Here is a 15,988-nt window from a genome sequence, read left to right on the forward strand (position 1 = left end):
GTGGAGAAATTGGTCTCTCTCCTCTTCTACGATGGATCTCTCCCTGTATGATTGTTGAACGTCTCTTGGTGCAAAATGGCAGCTCTAGAAAGAAGCCCTCGCTCTTTGATTCTGAGGGACTGACACCAAAACCTGACGTTCACCGCTGATGTTTTACATGCTGAAACATTTTCTCATATCAAACTCCACTGGAGCTGCTGGAAACATCTGGAGGTGATGTCACCTCGATTGGCCGGTTATCCACCAAGAAGAAAAACACAACAAACTACTGGATGGAGCCAGGAATGAAAAGTACATCACCAATAGCTGTTTTTAACAGTGGTAAAGTTATTTTAAAGTGACATTTAAAGTAGGGTTAGAGGGATATATAGTTTTGTTTTTTTGTTTTTCCCACAGCACAGTCGAGGGCATCAGGAGCCAAATTCAGGTCAGGCGGTCAGTCAGACGTCTGTCGCTTCGTCAGATGGCCTCTAGAGGGCGTCTTTGACTAAGAGTTGGCCTCTCATCTAAAAGCTAAACGCCACATTGTGTCCCACGCAGTGAGCCCCACTCTCCGCCGATTTACAGACATCCACATCTTCTGCTGCCCTGCAAACCTTAATGGTAGGTAACGTTATTGCGATATTGAAGTGACGTTAGTGGAATACGTAGTGGAATAGGTAATTTAACCAATAAACGTGTTGCGCTAGCTGACTATTGCTCCCACACACTGAGCCACACTCTCCACCATTAATTTACAGACATCTGCGTCTTCTGCTGCCCTACAAACTTCAACAGTAGGTAACGTTATCACCTGTGGTATTTAAGTGACGTTAGTGGAAGTCAACACATGCGCCGTGGACCTGCACAGGATCTGTACTTGTTTTAATATTTGGAGCTGATATTGTCTGTTTATTAAAATGGGATCTGGTCCGGCCTGATCTGATGGATATGATGCAGTTTGATTGATTGCCTATTTATTGCAGAATTGATCAATACGACACTGGTTGTCTATGTGAAGCCCTTAACCTGAACTGACTCTAATGCAAGATTTTCAGTATGCATGAATATGTTTAATTATTGTTATTACACTTCCAATTTTAGGGATTTTTTTGGCATGAACATGGTCAACTTTAAAGTTGTTGAATATCGACTCAAAATATCGGCATCAGTTCTGGACTTGAAACCCGATATCGGTTGAACTCTAATTTGAAGGTTTGAGATTTGATACCTGAGACTCTTGTTTATGTGCTGATATTTCTCTGGTCATGTAGTTCAGACGGCGCTGGATTAATTTAGAGCGGAGTGTACTTCACACCTCAGTTCAGAGGAATACACTCAGTCGCAATGTTGAGTCGTTGGAAGAATATCTAAAAATAAGATATCAAGAGTTATGTTATTATGGCGTGTTAAGAAATGGTGATGACAAATTATACATGACTACTGTATGTCTATGTATCCAAACACATTTCACATTTTAACATGGGAATATTTCTACCTGTTCTTCCAATATGGATGAAAATGTATTTACTTTCCCACTCACTGTACTTTAACCTCAGAGTCTTGGCATCAGTGTGATGCAAAGACAGAAGAATCCAGACCAAAACATGAAAAATATGGGTATCACTATGTATTATGATGCATTCCAGTTTATTAACCTGTGCATTATTGTGGCAGACTATTGCAAATACCCAATGCAATACAGTGTTAGTACTTAATGAAGCTTTCCCCATGTACTATGTACTTACAAGAATGGAACAATGTAGTATAAGTACAAAGTACCAACACAGTAATATTGTGTATAGTTATTATATGTTTTCATAGGTTAATACTCCAGTAAATTTACTGGATTAAGGGGTAAAACTTTACAATAAGGGTACATTAATTAAGTTAATTAATTAACAGTTAACTAATGTGTCTGGTAATCATTTACTAATGGTGTTCATGTTAACTAAGGTATTAATTTATACATTATTTAATAGTCATCTTTATAAACTATTAAATAATGTATAAATTAATACCTTAGTTAACATGAACACCATTAGTAAATTACACATTAGTTAACTGTTAATTAAGGATTAGTTAATTCTTATTAAGCATTAACTAACCTTTATTAAGCATTAACTAACCATTATTAAGCATTAAATAACCCTTAACTTAGTGACCCTTATTGTAAAGTGTTACCGATTAAGGCCAAATACCAATCCAAATGCTGTCCAAATACTTTTGGAGCTGAACGTAGTATATCGTTAAAACAATTATCTGTCATGACCAATCAAATATCCTCCTGAAGGAAGTTCATTTTGTCAAATCCAAAACATTATTATCATTTCATCAAACACAAAGAAATTGAACTCACGATGTGCTGTTACAGGCCGGTCGCTGTGGAGAACAGCATCAGCTAAATGCCTGAAATGTAAATGTAAAACTATAAGACCGTTAATGGCTTTTTAATGAAGTGAAAACAAACAGAACAGAACAGAGGAAGTCAATATTCACCGTTCATCATGATGGATTAATTCATGAAGCTGATCGGTTTGATGATGACAGACGCTATAAGACACAAAAAGCTAAACTCAACCAAAACAACATACAGTATTATAACAACAATAAATGATACAAATAGACTTTACTTACCTCATATTGACTCTTCAGTGGAGCAGAGAAAAGCACTGACATTACTGAGGAGGGTTAAGAGCTTGAATTACAAGCTTCTCCTCTATGGAAATATTCATTATCAGTGCAGCTGCAGCAAATCCTACTCATTAAGTGTTAATATTAATTAATATTTCAACATAAATCATAAGCCACTTTATTTGTGTGCCTGATGCTAACATTCCAATAGATTCCAGTAGATATAGTCCAGTAGATTTTTGGAAGGTATTCCTTTAATGCTAAGACTGCTAAAAACTTCCAATCTTTTCAGCTTAGCTTTTAATGAGCCTTCATTTTAACTGTTTAATTTCATTGTGTTCCTTTAATACAATTAATTTTGTTTATTTTCCTTTATTTGCATATTTTTATCTTTCTATTTTACTTGATTTTATTATTTTAATGCAATGCATTATGCTTGTTCTTTCATATATATATATATATTTGATTTTTTTATTTGTTTGTCTATTGAGCTGCATGTTGTGTATGAAAGGTGCTATAGAAATAGCATTGGAGAACCTGAGAACTAAAGGCTCTGACTTTATTGACTCATAAGGTTTTTGTGTGAGTTCTTGCACCCAAAGGCTACAACACTGGTACATTTTAGTCTATAAGATTATTTCAGGCAAATTACCTATTTACTTAAACCAGAAGTTTTTATTTTTGCAAAGCAGTCATAATCTTAGGTCACACAAATGGCTTCAGTTTAAAGTTTAAAGAACAGAGGTTGGCAAATCAAGCCTGTTCTACTACGGTCCTTGGTCCTGGAACGATTTGCAGGCCAATCTTAAACTTGAGACCCTTATCTCTTTAAATGATTTTAAACTTAGAATAATGGAAGTGGTCACTGTTAGCTGCAGTTGCTTCAACTAACAAACACATGACTAAATATTGCTGCCTTGTTTATGCACTGAGGTTTAAATTCTGGTTCTGGTAAACTTCATTTTGGTGTGACGACTCAACTTAGCATGTTATGGCTCCCCAGAGTAGAGGGGAGCAGCCTATGGTTTTACCACCCAGTCACAACACAGATTCAAGGCGTTCTCCAGTTTCTAGCTTTAGGAAAGAGCGGTGCAAGTTAACAAACATTGACTGAACTGTCCTGCGGCACAGCATGAACATACAGTATGCCAGTTCTTAAAATGGGTGGCATTCCTATGTTTATTATTCCTGTCAAACTGTGTCAAACCCATTGCTATCTCCAGTTGTAAATCCTAATAAAAACAAGCAATGAGTAAATCTGAGGTTGTAAGCATGACAAATAGGCTCCCTAAGCAGGTGTTAACTTGTTTATTATGTCAAAGTTTCTATAGCTTAAAAATTGACTCAAAACAATGTATTTTTGCTAAATGTTTACAGGAAAATACACTAATTGGCAAACATCCAAACCAGTCCATGAAAGAGAAGATGAAGAGAAAGCTAGCAGTCTGTAACAGGAGATGCAGTGTTGGAGAACCGGATGCTGATTTAAGCCTCGGCCTCAAACATCTTCTTCCTCCCGTCCATGCCGGCTTTGTCTTCGATGTTCTTGCGCCAGTCGCCGACGTCACGCAGTTCCTTATCCTGAAACACCAAGACGGGCACAAACCAGAGCCGGTTCAGGTGGGTTCATGAAATTGTGTCAGCGAGTTGGTAAATTTGGGTTAAGACCTGAGTCAAATAGTAACAAGCAAATAGTAAACATGTTGTCCCCCACCAGTGATGTAGTTCCACCTGAGTGTACTTGAAATATGAGTGAAATTGTATAAGCATTTTCGTTTGGGACAATGAAAGGACAGATTGACCATATATTGCTGTTGCCTACTCTCCTCAGAATTAGGCTTACAAGTTATATCTTGAAATGTAGTAACTGTAATTGTCCTGTTTTTACTCAATACAGTACAAATATAAGAACGACAATACGCAATAAATACAATCCGTACATTACACAATGTACACTACAATACAATTTATAATACAATATACAATATAACATACGACACCAGGAGCGTGAGTGTTATGAATAATATAAATGCTAAATGATAAGTGATATATGGTATTGCACAGTAGGTAAGTGGTAATATGATATAAGTAGTCAACACTGAGGCACAGTGGTAGTGCAGTGATGATGCAATAACAGAACAACAGTCCAACAACTGGACAATAACTACAGTGTCTTGTGGTTAGAGGTTTGCCCAAAAATTCTCCATTGACTCTCACTTCAACTCATCAACCCAGTCTGATGTTTCCAAGTGTGTAGCGTGTGTAGACTGTTATGTTACCTATGATAACTTTAACTGTATTGCTTTACCACTGAGTCCCCATTCACTGTCCCCCACATTGTATGATAACTTTAACTGTATTGCTTTACCACTGAGTCCCCATTCATTGTCCCCCACATTGTATGGTAACTTTAACTGTATGACCTGCTTTACCACTGAGTCCCCATTCATTGTCAATGCCGCCCCCTAGTGGCACAAAGTCAACATTACAGTGTGACTAACTAACGAACGAACTAAAAACTAACGAGGATGAAGACTGATCCATAGTCCCCACTTTGGTGGGGGACAATTATCACACAATGTAATCTTCTTAGAATCTGAGATGGGCGGGTCTGCCACATAGGAAACACACTGAGAGGCAAGAAGTTTAGACAAGCACAGGAAAGTATATAAAAGTTAATTTGAATGCTGTACTTTTCTGGTACTTTACTGACCCATGTTAACATCACACACTGCACTTCTATTTCACCATCTTTTGCATAAGTATAAACACTATGGATCTCTGACCAAACAATAACAGACTGCTGTAAAGCACATTGAATTTGCCCTGTGTATTAAGTGTGCTATATAAATAAAGTTTGCCTTGCTTTCAGATGATGGTTGGTTACCTGACAAACATACTAACATACCAGCAATAGCCAAAGCTGAAGCAGCATTTGCCTGGTAGCTGGTGGTCAGGTCCCAGCCTGGTTGTGATGTGTGTCTCTGCTAATCAAAGCTCTGGATCATTTTGGTACCCGCCAGTAACAGATTTACAGAACAGCTGCTCACCTCCTCTTTCACCTCCTTCTTCACTTGCTTCAGGTTGGCCCTCAGGTCCATGTTGACTGTGTGCTTGGAGCCCAGCAGAGCTTTGAGCATGGCGTCAGCGGACATACGTACTTTCCTCAGGACAGGCTTCTTGAACTTTCCCTTCAGGTCCTGAACTTTGATGTTCAGGTCATCGATCTGGACAGTGGAGACATGATGCGGGTTGAGCAGGGTGAAAAGCCACAGAGGACCGGTAGGAACTCCTCTGGCTGGAAATGATGATAAATTCTTGCTCCAAAGAGAAGTTAAATGATGCAATTTTTGAAAACAACCTCCCCATATGGACTGGATGAGATGCTGGGTATCTAGTGTTCTTATGAGCTTATTGAATTATACTGTATACAGTTCCATGAGATGTACTTGATGAATAGGGACATTATATATATATTTATATGGGATTTTCAATTATGCCACTCACTTTAATATGGTCTTTTATCTTTTCTACTTGTGTATAGTTTCTACTTGTGGATTCTCTAGTGTCTTCTGCCATGATATATTATACTGTAGTGTGTATGATGATTATTCTTAGTCACTATATTTGTGACTCTATACCTTTCCAGGTGGAGTATCATGAAATGTCACCATTTTAAAGAATGACAGTATGAAAGTATGTCTTTATACTGATGATACTCTACTCTATGTTGATGAAGTTTTGCTATTTTTTGACTAAATTACAGAGGACAGCAGGAGTTGCTCTTCTATAGGTAATTGTTGCTGGAGTTTTGAGCTGGAGAAGCTGGTGAAAATGGTTGACATACTTTTCTGGACATGGTTGAATTCATGGAGGTTCTCAGGTGAAAACTTTCCATCACCAGACTTGCCATGGTTACACTAAGTACTTTACTTTTTGATTTTGATTTTATGTGATGTCCACTGTGTCTCAGTATTTTTGTTCATGTTGATTGCTGTTCTTTGTTATTTTTTATTTATTTTTGAAATTGACCAGCACTTTGGTCAACAGTAGACATTGACTTGACTTTATTTGCACAGCACTTTTCCAGCTTAGAGTACAAAGTGCTCTCCATGGAAATGCTAGTGGACACATAGTGGGATTCAGACATCCTTCCCTCACATCCTCAGGTTTAAATGACAGCGCTGTCTACCTCCTTGTTGCATTTGGTGACTTTCATGTCCAGGTCGTATCTCTCCTCATCGATCACATCAATCTTGTGATGGATTTCTCTACACAGCTCCTAAAGGAAAACATGAACAACATAATGTTACTGGCTGTCCATGTTAATCCACCGCAGCAGCAGCTCGTGTGCCAGTGTGTGACAAACCTGCAGCTCCTGCATGGACCTGGGCATGGAGAGGGGGGGGCAGGTCTCCGCCATGTACCTCCTCCTCTCCTCCTCCTGCTCCTTTACTTCCTCCTCCATTAAACCTTTGGCAATGGAGAGCATCAAGCTCTGGAGGAGGACAGCAGGACAAGATGAGGTAATGAGGAACAGTGCAACTCACCATCGCTGCTTTAATGACACTGGAAAATCATGCTGAATTGAGTTTTGTTTCTTGTTGCTGAGAGCGTTGTTGCTCAAAAAATTACTTAACGTGTCAACTCCCTTTTAAAATATTGTCTTACTTTTTATCAATTACAATAGATTACTGAATTACATTTAGGATGCAAATCTGTCAATAGCCATCATGGCAAGAATTCTTTTTAGCCATTAGAAATGCTTTACTAGCATAAAGAACTATGAACTATCTTTAATAATTTTTTTTTTATTTTGTTGTAGTTTTCTTCATACCCTATTTTTTGCTGCTGCAATGACCCAGTTATCAATAGAGTTAATATTATCTAATCTACACCATGAACTAGCTGAAGCTTTCTTTACTTTTCTTCCTCAGAACAGCTTTGCTGCACACAACACTGTCAAAAAAACTTAAAACAAAAAACGACTTTAAGGATCCTTTACCTTCAGATGATGCTTGCGACTCGATGACATCTTTTTGCTAAAAGGTTTGAGAAAATATCATTTTGTTATGAGGAAAATTCATTGATTCATGAAAATGATTGTAAGTTAGTAATTGCCTTGACATGTTAAGAATTTGAAATACAGTAACACTATGACTTATTTGAGGCCTCACTGTAGTGGCATGATAAATTCAACTCATTTATCAAGCAAGATACACAAAACATTATACAAGTATTGCTTCTGTAACACTTGTAACACTGTAACACAAATTGGTGGGTTCTGTTTAAAATATATGACCTAGAGCATTTCAGCTCCAAATTTGACAATATAGTCTTTAATTAAAATGTTTGACATGTGAGTTGTACATTTGCAATATTCAGCTCTTGTGTTACAGTTTCCTTCAACACGGCAACCACATGTAGTTATTAGATAGATAAGTGAGGCCCAGTGATTAGTGAAAGTTACTCACTCCGACATCTTGCCGTTTGTTCGGCTTCACACCCTGCAGACAAAAATAAGAAGATTTTCCACATCAAAACAATGAGAGGCTGAGGCACACAGACAGATGGACAGATACATAAATAATCCTCGCATTTTCAAAAGCGAGTATCTAGCAGGAACCTATGTGACAGGAACACCGAAAAATAATTAGCTATCATCGGCCAGCTGACACCATCAGAGGGAGCAGAGGTGAAGCCCAGGTCAGGTTGGGGGGAATCAGCCTGGAAATCCTCAGTCTGGTGTTTCAGAAATAATAACTCCACTTAGAGGAAACTCGACACCAACAGGAGCTGGAGCAATCTGCCCCTACGAAAAGCACCGGCTAAATTAGGACAAGGATCTGGGCTCCAGTTGTCCCCCCTGGGCATCTCTGTCATGGAAGGCCTGTCTTCTGGAGGATTATCAAAAAACACCTGACACCGCCCCTGTTGCCACCTACTTTACCTCCCAAAACATATAACATGACTGAGACGTTACCCCCCTTCTCTGGACCAGGGATTCAGCAGGACAATCCAACTCAACCAGCTCAGGATCAGACATATTTGAATGGGACGGGGAGCCTCTAATAAATACTGTGCATTAAAAACAAAGGTGGCTTAACAAGAAGACCCATTTGTTCAAAATGGCCTTTTCAGAAGTTTAGTGCCACATTTTATACTGAACTTGATTATTTTATTTTAATTGTATTCTAGTTTATATTATTGCCGTTTATTGTCATGTTTCTTTTTACTGCCTCTTTTGAAAAGTCCTATAAAAATAAAGTTTATTATTATAATTGTTATCATTATTAGTGGTAGTAGTAGTAAAAAAAAAGAGTTTGCAAGAGGAAACTTGGGACTACCAAACTGGGTATTTAAAATATTTTTTTCCATTCAGTTCATATTTAGACATCAAAATTAGAAGAAAAACACATTTGTTAAAGTGATCCACATGTGGGTGTAGCTGCCGATACAGAAATACCTGATTAAAACAAAATGTCATCAAGATAGAGTAGAGTATCATCAGCATAAATATGTACTTTTATACTTTTGTACTTGGCAAATGGCAACAGCATGATACTGGAGCAGCAACTGAAACCCCAAGTCACCATAGCGATCATTTGATAGGATTCCTGATAATCTCTTTTCTCTCATCTGTTTGCTGATATATGGGGCTGACAGTGTCATTTTATTAAATCTCATATATCATCACCTCTGATATGATGGAGGTTCCTCCTGACCACAGTTACAGAAAGACAAGCTGGAAAACCTGACAGGACATTTGATTTTCTTTTCATGTTTTACTTATTAATTCACCCACCACACCTACAATATTATCATTGAATAGGTGTGGTGGGTCATCCTCATGCAGCTGCTAACCCTAAAATAATTTCATCAGCCTGGGATTCAGTCTGTTTTAGTTTTAGTGTCCCATGATGCTCTAAATGAAAAGAGGCTTTTCCACCCTGATAAGAACAAAATACTGGGGGAAACACTGAATTTGTGAAATTGTTTAGCGTGAAACTGGTCAAATTTAAAGATATTGAATATCAAGACAAAATATCGGCCATTGACAACTTCAGCCTAAAAGTATCGGTATCAGCCTTCAAAAACCCATATCAGTCAAACCCTGAGGGCTTTGATCCATTCAGCTGTGATGCAGCCTTCCTTTCTTCACATCAGCACCAGTCTCTCCTCAGAGGCCTCATTTAGAAAAGCTAAAATAATATTGTGCTTACAACCAAATCTGAGCCAAAGTTGTGATTTATGAAGTTATCTTAATATTAAAATCTGACATTTACATAGATTTTCTCAAATATTCTATGAAATATAATAAGATAGATTTCTATCATCAGCTAAGCCATGCAAGATTCCATATGTAGGACCATGCAGTGATGCAGCTTTGTTTGACTGGAGATGAACTTGTCCTGCATCATACTGTACTTTGTAATGATAAATTATTTTTTTCCCCACTATATGATGTTTGTCTGTATGAAATGTGATGCATTTTATTTTAAACCCCGTCTGCAAACCAAATTTGACTTACGGGACAATAACCTTTTGAACTGGGTTGAAAGCTTGCCATGAATATCATTATTTTTAGTCAGGCTTTACATGGATAGTCCGATGTTGATACTCAACTTCCTATCAAGTGACTTTGATATTCATAATTGTGTGAAAAGTAGTTTATAGATCAGTGGTTCTCAACGTGGGGTCCAGGGACCACCAGGGGTCCTTGGGAGGGTTCAAGGGGGTCCCTAGCAAATTGATGAATTGTCAAACTTCACAATTATTTCATTTACAAGAAGTTAAAAGAATTAGAGAATGTAGAGGAATGACTGTTTTGATCATAGTTTCTCTGTTATCTCTCTACCTACAATACAGATAGTCTTGGAATTCTGGACAAAATCATATTTAACAATAAAAATGTCCTCAGATTTGGGTTCGAGAGACAAAATCTCATCAAACGGGGGTCTGTGGCCCTAATGGGTACTACATTAGGGGTCCTTGATATAAAAAAGGTTGAGAATCACTGTTATAGATTATTGAGTGTCTAGGCTAGGGTTAATCTTAGGGTTAGGGTTAGTCTAAAGTCAGGTTGATTGTTACATCAATGCACCAAAAAGGCAAGTGATATTTTGTTAAACATCAAAATTTGTCACCTGATTGTTGAATTTCAACACTGGACTATCCAAACAAAGTGTTTCCATATTTTTTTTTACCATTTTCTATGTGATGATTGTATCAGTGAATCAAAGATGAAGCAAAAGAACCGTTTTGTAAGCGAAGCCCCAGGTTGGCTGCTGGCTCAGACGCTCTGCTCTCTGAGGCATCAATTCCATTCCATTAATTTGCAGTGACACCAAGATAAACACTGAGACTATCGCTTTCCAGCTCCATCACACACCAGGGTCCATTTACACACACACACCTCATCACACTGCACTTCAGAAGCATTTGGATGAATCACCGCTCGGCTTTACCTTCTCGTCCAAAAACACCAATATTTACCCTTTAAAGTCTCGATTCAGCCAACAGCATCACCTTCATCTTAGAGCAGTTTCTAATAAGCGGGAGCCTTGTCACATTTGAATTTTCACAAAACATCACAAACATTTTAACATCCAAAAACAACATCCGTCGTGTTTCCAGCATCTACAAGCTTCACATGACAAGAGCTGAAAGAAAATCACCAAGTCACACCTGAAAACAACCAAATCCTCGCCTACAATTAAGAACAGCTCGACAACAAGAAAATGACGAACACCGAAGGACCGAAGCTCATATCTGAATCAAATTTCTGCAAAAAAAAAAAAAAAAGAGCAGTAAAGGAAAGGCAGCAGCATGGAAGGATGGAATAAGAGTCTCACCTATCAGCCGAGGACAGAAAGAGAAGGGAGCGACAGATTTTGGGAAGTGGCTTGGCGACGGCATTATAAGTTGGTATATATGGCATTCCCCAACGGCAAAGGAAACCCCATCTTTCTCTTTATGGAAGTAGATTTAGACCACAGACCAATAGGCGGACCAGCACCTGAAATGCTATATCTGAACCCCCCCCACCTCCTCCTCCCCAGCTCTGGCCAGTATAAATAACCCTTCCATCCAGATTGTGATACTTCTTCCATTATTCCAGCCGACCCCTCCCTTCTCCAAAGGAGGCGCAGGTCTGGCTCTTCCTGCCTGACGCACAGCGAGGCCGGTCCGCCTGGAGGTGAAAACCAGGAGGAATGGCGTGGCAAGAGGAAGCAGACGGCCGCTCCGCAACCAGATCTGACTCTATAAAGAGATTATTACCGTATAAACACATCTCAGTAGAGAGAGAAAACAACTGTGTTTCATCTCAGAGCGGAGCGCTGGGAGGCGGGCAGAGCCGAGGAAACCGGGGGAACCACAGTGATGAAAGTTGAGGGAGCGACAGGTGGGAGGAGGGAAAAACAACTGAGAGAGGAGAGAGGAGGCAAACGGTCATTCAAGACGCGCTAAATGGACGCTATTAAGAAGCTGTTAATAGGTGCTGGCTAGTGAGGAGGAGAAGTGAGAAGTGGAAAGTGGCACAGCGAGGCTTTTTAAACTAAGATCACACAGGCTGTTCTTTACAGACACTCAAACATCCATGACTCAGACACTCAAAGACTCAAAAAAAAAAAGTCCTGAATAGAAAAGAACGATCCAGCACTGATGTTAGACACAACTCTTATGTTTGCCTGTTAGCTTTGAACTTACTAATCGTTCTCAAACCTCAAACCGTTTAGCAGAAACATGTCAGCAAGTCGCAGCAGCTGAAGGAAGATGATTCCCAGCAGGCAGAAAGGCCTTTCAGAGGAACACAAGCACAAAATGACTAATAATACTCCAGAGGAAACTGAGATACTGCAGCAGCAAAGAGTAGGATCTAAATAAAAATAAGATAAGATCAAATAATCCTTTATTAATCCCACAACGGGGAAATTTAGAGTGTTATAGCAGCAAAGGGGATAGTGCAAAAGCAAGTAAAAAAGGCATCAGTAAAAAGCAAGATATAATAAATAAATAAGTAAACAGTAAACAATAAACAGTTACAGTAAACGGTTGAATTCACATTATTGCACATAGGAAATATTGATATTGCAGTTTGGTATACATTGATATTGCACATGAGTGAATTTGTTCAGACTTGGTGTGTGTGGTCTACTGGGAGCAGTGTTGATTGTAAAGTCTGACATAAAAAAATACAATAAAAATAAAAGTAGTGTGTATTAGTTCATTTGTCCAGGTAGGGAGGGATTAAGATAATGAATGCTTGATTTGCAGTGAAGTTGCACAGCTAATGCAGGAGGTTAAATTGGAATCAGGTGTTTCAGTGTTAAAACACCCAAGTTAGGATTAGGATATACAGTAGTTATTGTTATTAAGATTATGAGCAAACTTGCACATTTCCCACCTCACTAATGCATGTGACAGGCAGAAAGCCCTTTTCACTGCAGGGTCAGGAGGAGGCAAACCAGATATTTCTTTGTAATTTTTGTTTGTATTATATCACTGGTTATGGTGTTTCTACCAGGGAGGTGGAAGTGAAGGAGGTGCGTGTGTGTGTGTGTGTGTGTGGGGGGGGGGGGGGGTGGGGGGGGGGGGGGGATTGGCAGCAGGAAGCCATGGATGCTGAAAGACAGGCCGCACCATGTGAAGCTGCAGACGCTAATAATAAGTGAAAGGACGAGGAATCCCTTCAACCACAACCACGGCTATTACAGTTCATCAGGAACAGTGTGATTATGTCAAGATGGTATAATGTTCTGTGTTCAGTACTTTACTGTCATCTCAACATGGTTGATTGGGATTTGCTTTGGCGAGCTCACTTAAAACAGAGGGACAAAGACCGGTTCAAATGAACCAGAAGACGTAAAACACAAAGAACACAAAGAACACAAGGTAAGACATAAGATAGAAGCGATAAAATACCATAAAACAAAATAAAATACCACAAATAAAATACCATAAACTAAAACATATGTACCATAAGGATAAAGCAACCACTATACATGCCATATTGCACACTCACTTAAATATGCAAATATGTGACTCAATAAAGGCATATGAGTCATTTTGTTAAGTGGGTTCCTCTGACAGAAGAGCCAAACTACAGAAATGTGTTATGTCTTTAGCAATATTTGTTTCTTTGATTTAAATATTCATTCCCTTTTTCTAAATCAGGCTTTCAGTAAATTTGAGTTCATTAATCTTCACTGCAGATCATCATATCAACTTAAAGGTTTCCACAATCTAAACTTCAGTGAATTTAAAGGAAAACTCCTCTGATTCTCTTCACTGTCAGATCTGATCAGTCTGTGATGTTCAACACATTCAGGAGTTATTTAGTGATGAAGTGTCATTTACTTTTTTGGTGAACCCAGTTTCCCTCAACCTGCCTCGTCTGCTTCTACTGCAGTTAGTGATTTATTACATTTCCCAGAATGCTTTTCGACAACCTCCAGAGAACGGGGCAGCAACTCGCTTTCAGCGGTGGGTTTTATGTGCAGATGGGGAGAGCGAAGCGAGAGTTTTTCCAGTCTTGAAAAATTGAGTCTCCCCTTCCTCGAACCCCAACCTGTCTCTCTGCTGCAGTGCATTCTGGTCTCTCTCCTGCTCCTGTGGTGGAGAAATTGGTCTCTCTCCTCTTCTACGATGGATTTCTCCCTGTATGATTGTTGAACGTCTCTTGGTGCAAAATGGCGGCTCTAGGAAGAAGCCCTCGCTCTTTGAGTCTGAGGGGCTGAAACATTTTCTGATATCAAACGTTTGGCCAGTTATTCACAGGAATAAGAAACATCCACCACCAAACATTAAATTGGGCAATAATAATCATTTTTTCACCATGTTAATAGTGATAGTTAATGATACTTCTAATGATAGTTTGCTTCCTTGGTTCGCACCTGATGCGAGAACGATACATTGTTTTGTTTTTCAGCCGGTTCGGTCAAAAATCAAAAATCAAACGGTCCAGATAGGGTTGCCAACCCTCCCGGATCAGCCAGGAGACTCCGATAATTAGCCTCAGTCTCCCGGGATGGAAAAAATAAATTCCCAGTGATTTTTTGACGGCTGAGTGTGTGCGTTGGGTATGTTGTACGTCGGGTGCGTCCACTGCGTCGGATGAAGGTTATTTTCATGACTTTTTGCCGGGCTGTGCTTTTTACATATTTACTCTGTTGGTTTTCTTGGTTGTTGGTTACGTATTTAGCAATTGGCAATGTGTGATGACGGTTAACGGAACATACACGTTGCGCATTTGGCATTGTGTAATGGTGACAGCATATGGCACATGTCAGGAATGACATGACACCCCTCGCCCCCAATAAAAAAAATCTCCGGTAAATTGGCTCCGGTAATTTGGTAAACATACAACAAAACCCTTGCAACTTCTGCCTATACTATATCATGGACACTCCAGAGGATTACGCATATGAACGGCTGTCAAGAATAAAATAATAATAAATAATTTAATAATATGGATATTTCGAGGAAGACGCTGCAATCAGACAATCTTATCACAGAAGAAGGCTGGCTCTGATGAGATCCTGCCACGACTTGTTGGCATTTGCCATACTGGACGAGAGAGGTAAGTTGGTCCAGTCCAAACTATAGAGCCGACGATTGCAATCATGCAAAAATCCCAAAAAGTTGATCCACGCAAACGCCAGTCACCAAAACAGGATGTGAAGACGATGTTTTTAACCAATAAAATTCAGATTAAATGGTTCGCTTCCTGAGATTGGTTCGAATGGTGTTCTCACCAGAAATGAACCGCTCCACAGTTCACTTGGAAGCTGCCTGAGACCAGATCTTCGAGGTGGACCAGAGAGCGGTTATTTGGTCCGCACCAGGGTTCGATTAGGGTGTTCACACCACCCCAAACGATCCGAACCAAGGGGGTAAACTCCGGGGTTTGATTCAAACAGACTAAACAAGGCTGGTGTGAAAGCCCCCTTAGGGGGAGTTTTCCTGTATCAAAGCTCCAGCAGTCCAGAGGCTTTATGGTCCTAAATACATTGGCTCCGGTCCCAAGGATGTGGTGAGAGGAAACGACCAAAATAGACGAGTTACATGTAACCTAATGAAGTGGTTGACAAGTGATAGTGATGACAGGCTCACAACAGAATTGAACTTTTCTGTAGCAACTGGCAACTGATTCATGCTGTTTCTACATTTTTGTTTTGTTTAACTGTAACACACAACAATAAAAGGAAAAAAACATTTCATAGCTCCTAAATTTTCAGATTATCATTATCTATTGTCAGTGTTGAGGTTTCTTTTAATCCACTGTAGTCGGTACAGGAAACCACTGACCAGAGGTTAAAGGATCAGTTTGGTGGTTTTGTTCCTCTACATAACTCCTCTCTTCCTCCTGTAG

General features: G+C 39.3%; 1 protein-coding gene across 2 annotated transcripts; it reads right to left on the reverse strand.

The window, feature by feature from the left end:
- Positions 1–3,887: 3,887 nt before the first annotated feature.
- On the reverse strand, positions 3,888–15,988 carry LOC139650581 (troponin I, fast skeletal muscle-like). 2 transcript variants are annotated; one of them, XM_071527279.1, is made up of 7 exons: positions 11,469–11,540; positions 8,088–8,120; positions 7,619–7,655; positions 6,983–7,111; positions 6,806–6,895; positions 5,664–5,840; positions 3,888–4,194 (listed from the first exon to the last, which is right to left on the reverse strand). In XM_071527279.1, the coding sequence occupies exons 2-7, from the start codon at positions 8,093–8,095 to the stop codon at positions 4,099–4,101; spliced, it is 537 nt and encodes a 178-aa protein (XP_071383380.1). In that variant the 5' UTR covers positions 8,096–8,120; positions 11,469–11,540; the 3' UTR covers positions 3,888–4,098. The 2 variants fall into 2 exon arrangements, with proteins under 2 accessions (XP_071383380.1, XP_071383382.1); XM_071527281.1 differs by lacking the exons at positions 8,088–8,120; positions 11,469–11,540 and adding an exon at positions 15,965–15,988 and having other exon boundaries at positions 7,619–7,648.

This window comes from Centroberyx affinis, unplaced genomic scaffold (genome assembly GCF_046629955.1).
Source record: "Centroberyx affinis isolate AG114_WGS23_722 - 3 ecotype Tasmania unplaced genomic scaffold, CSIRO-AGI_Caff_v1 ptg001515l_1, whole genome shotgun sequence".
NCBI classification, from domain to species: Eukaryota; Metazoa; Chordata; class Actinopteri; order Beryciformes; family Berycidae; genus Centroberyx; species Centroberyx affinis.

Coding starts and splice junctions, on each gene's coding strand:
- LOC139650581 (XM_071527279.1), bottom strand. Junction 6,896..6,982: donor GGTCCATGCAGGAGCTGCAG/GTTTGTCACACA, acceptor GTTTTCCTTTAG/GAGCTGTGTAGAGAAATCCA. Junction 4,195..5,663: donor AGAAGGAGGTGAAAGAGGAG/GTGAGCAGCTGT, acceptor TTGGTGTTTCAG/GATAAGGAACTGCGTGACGT.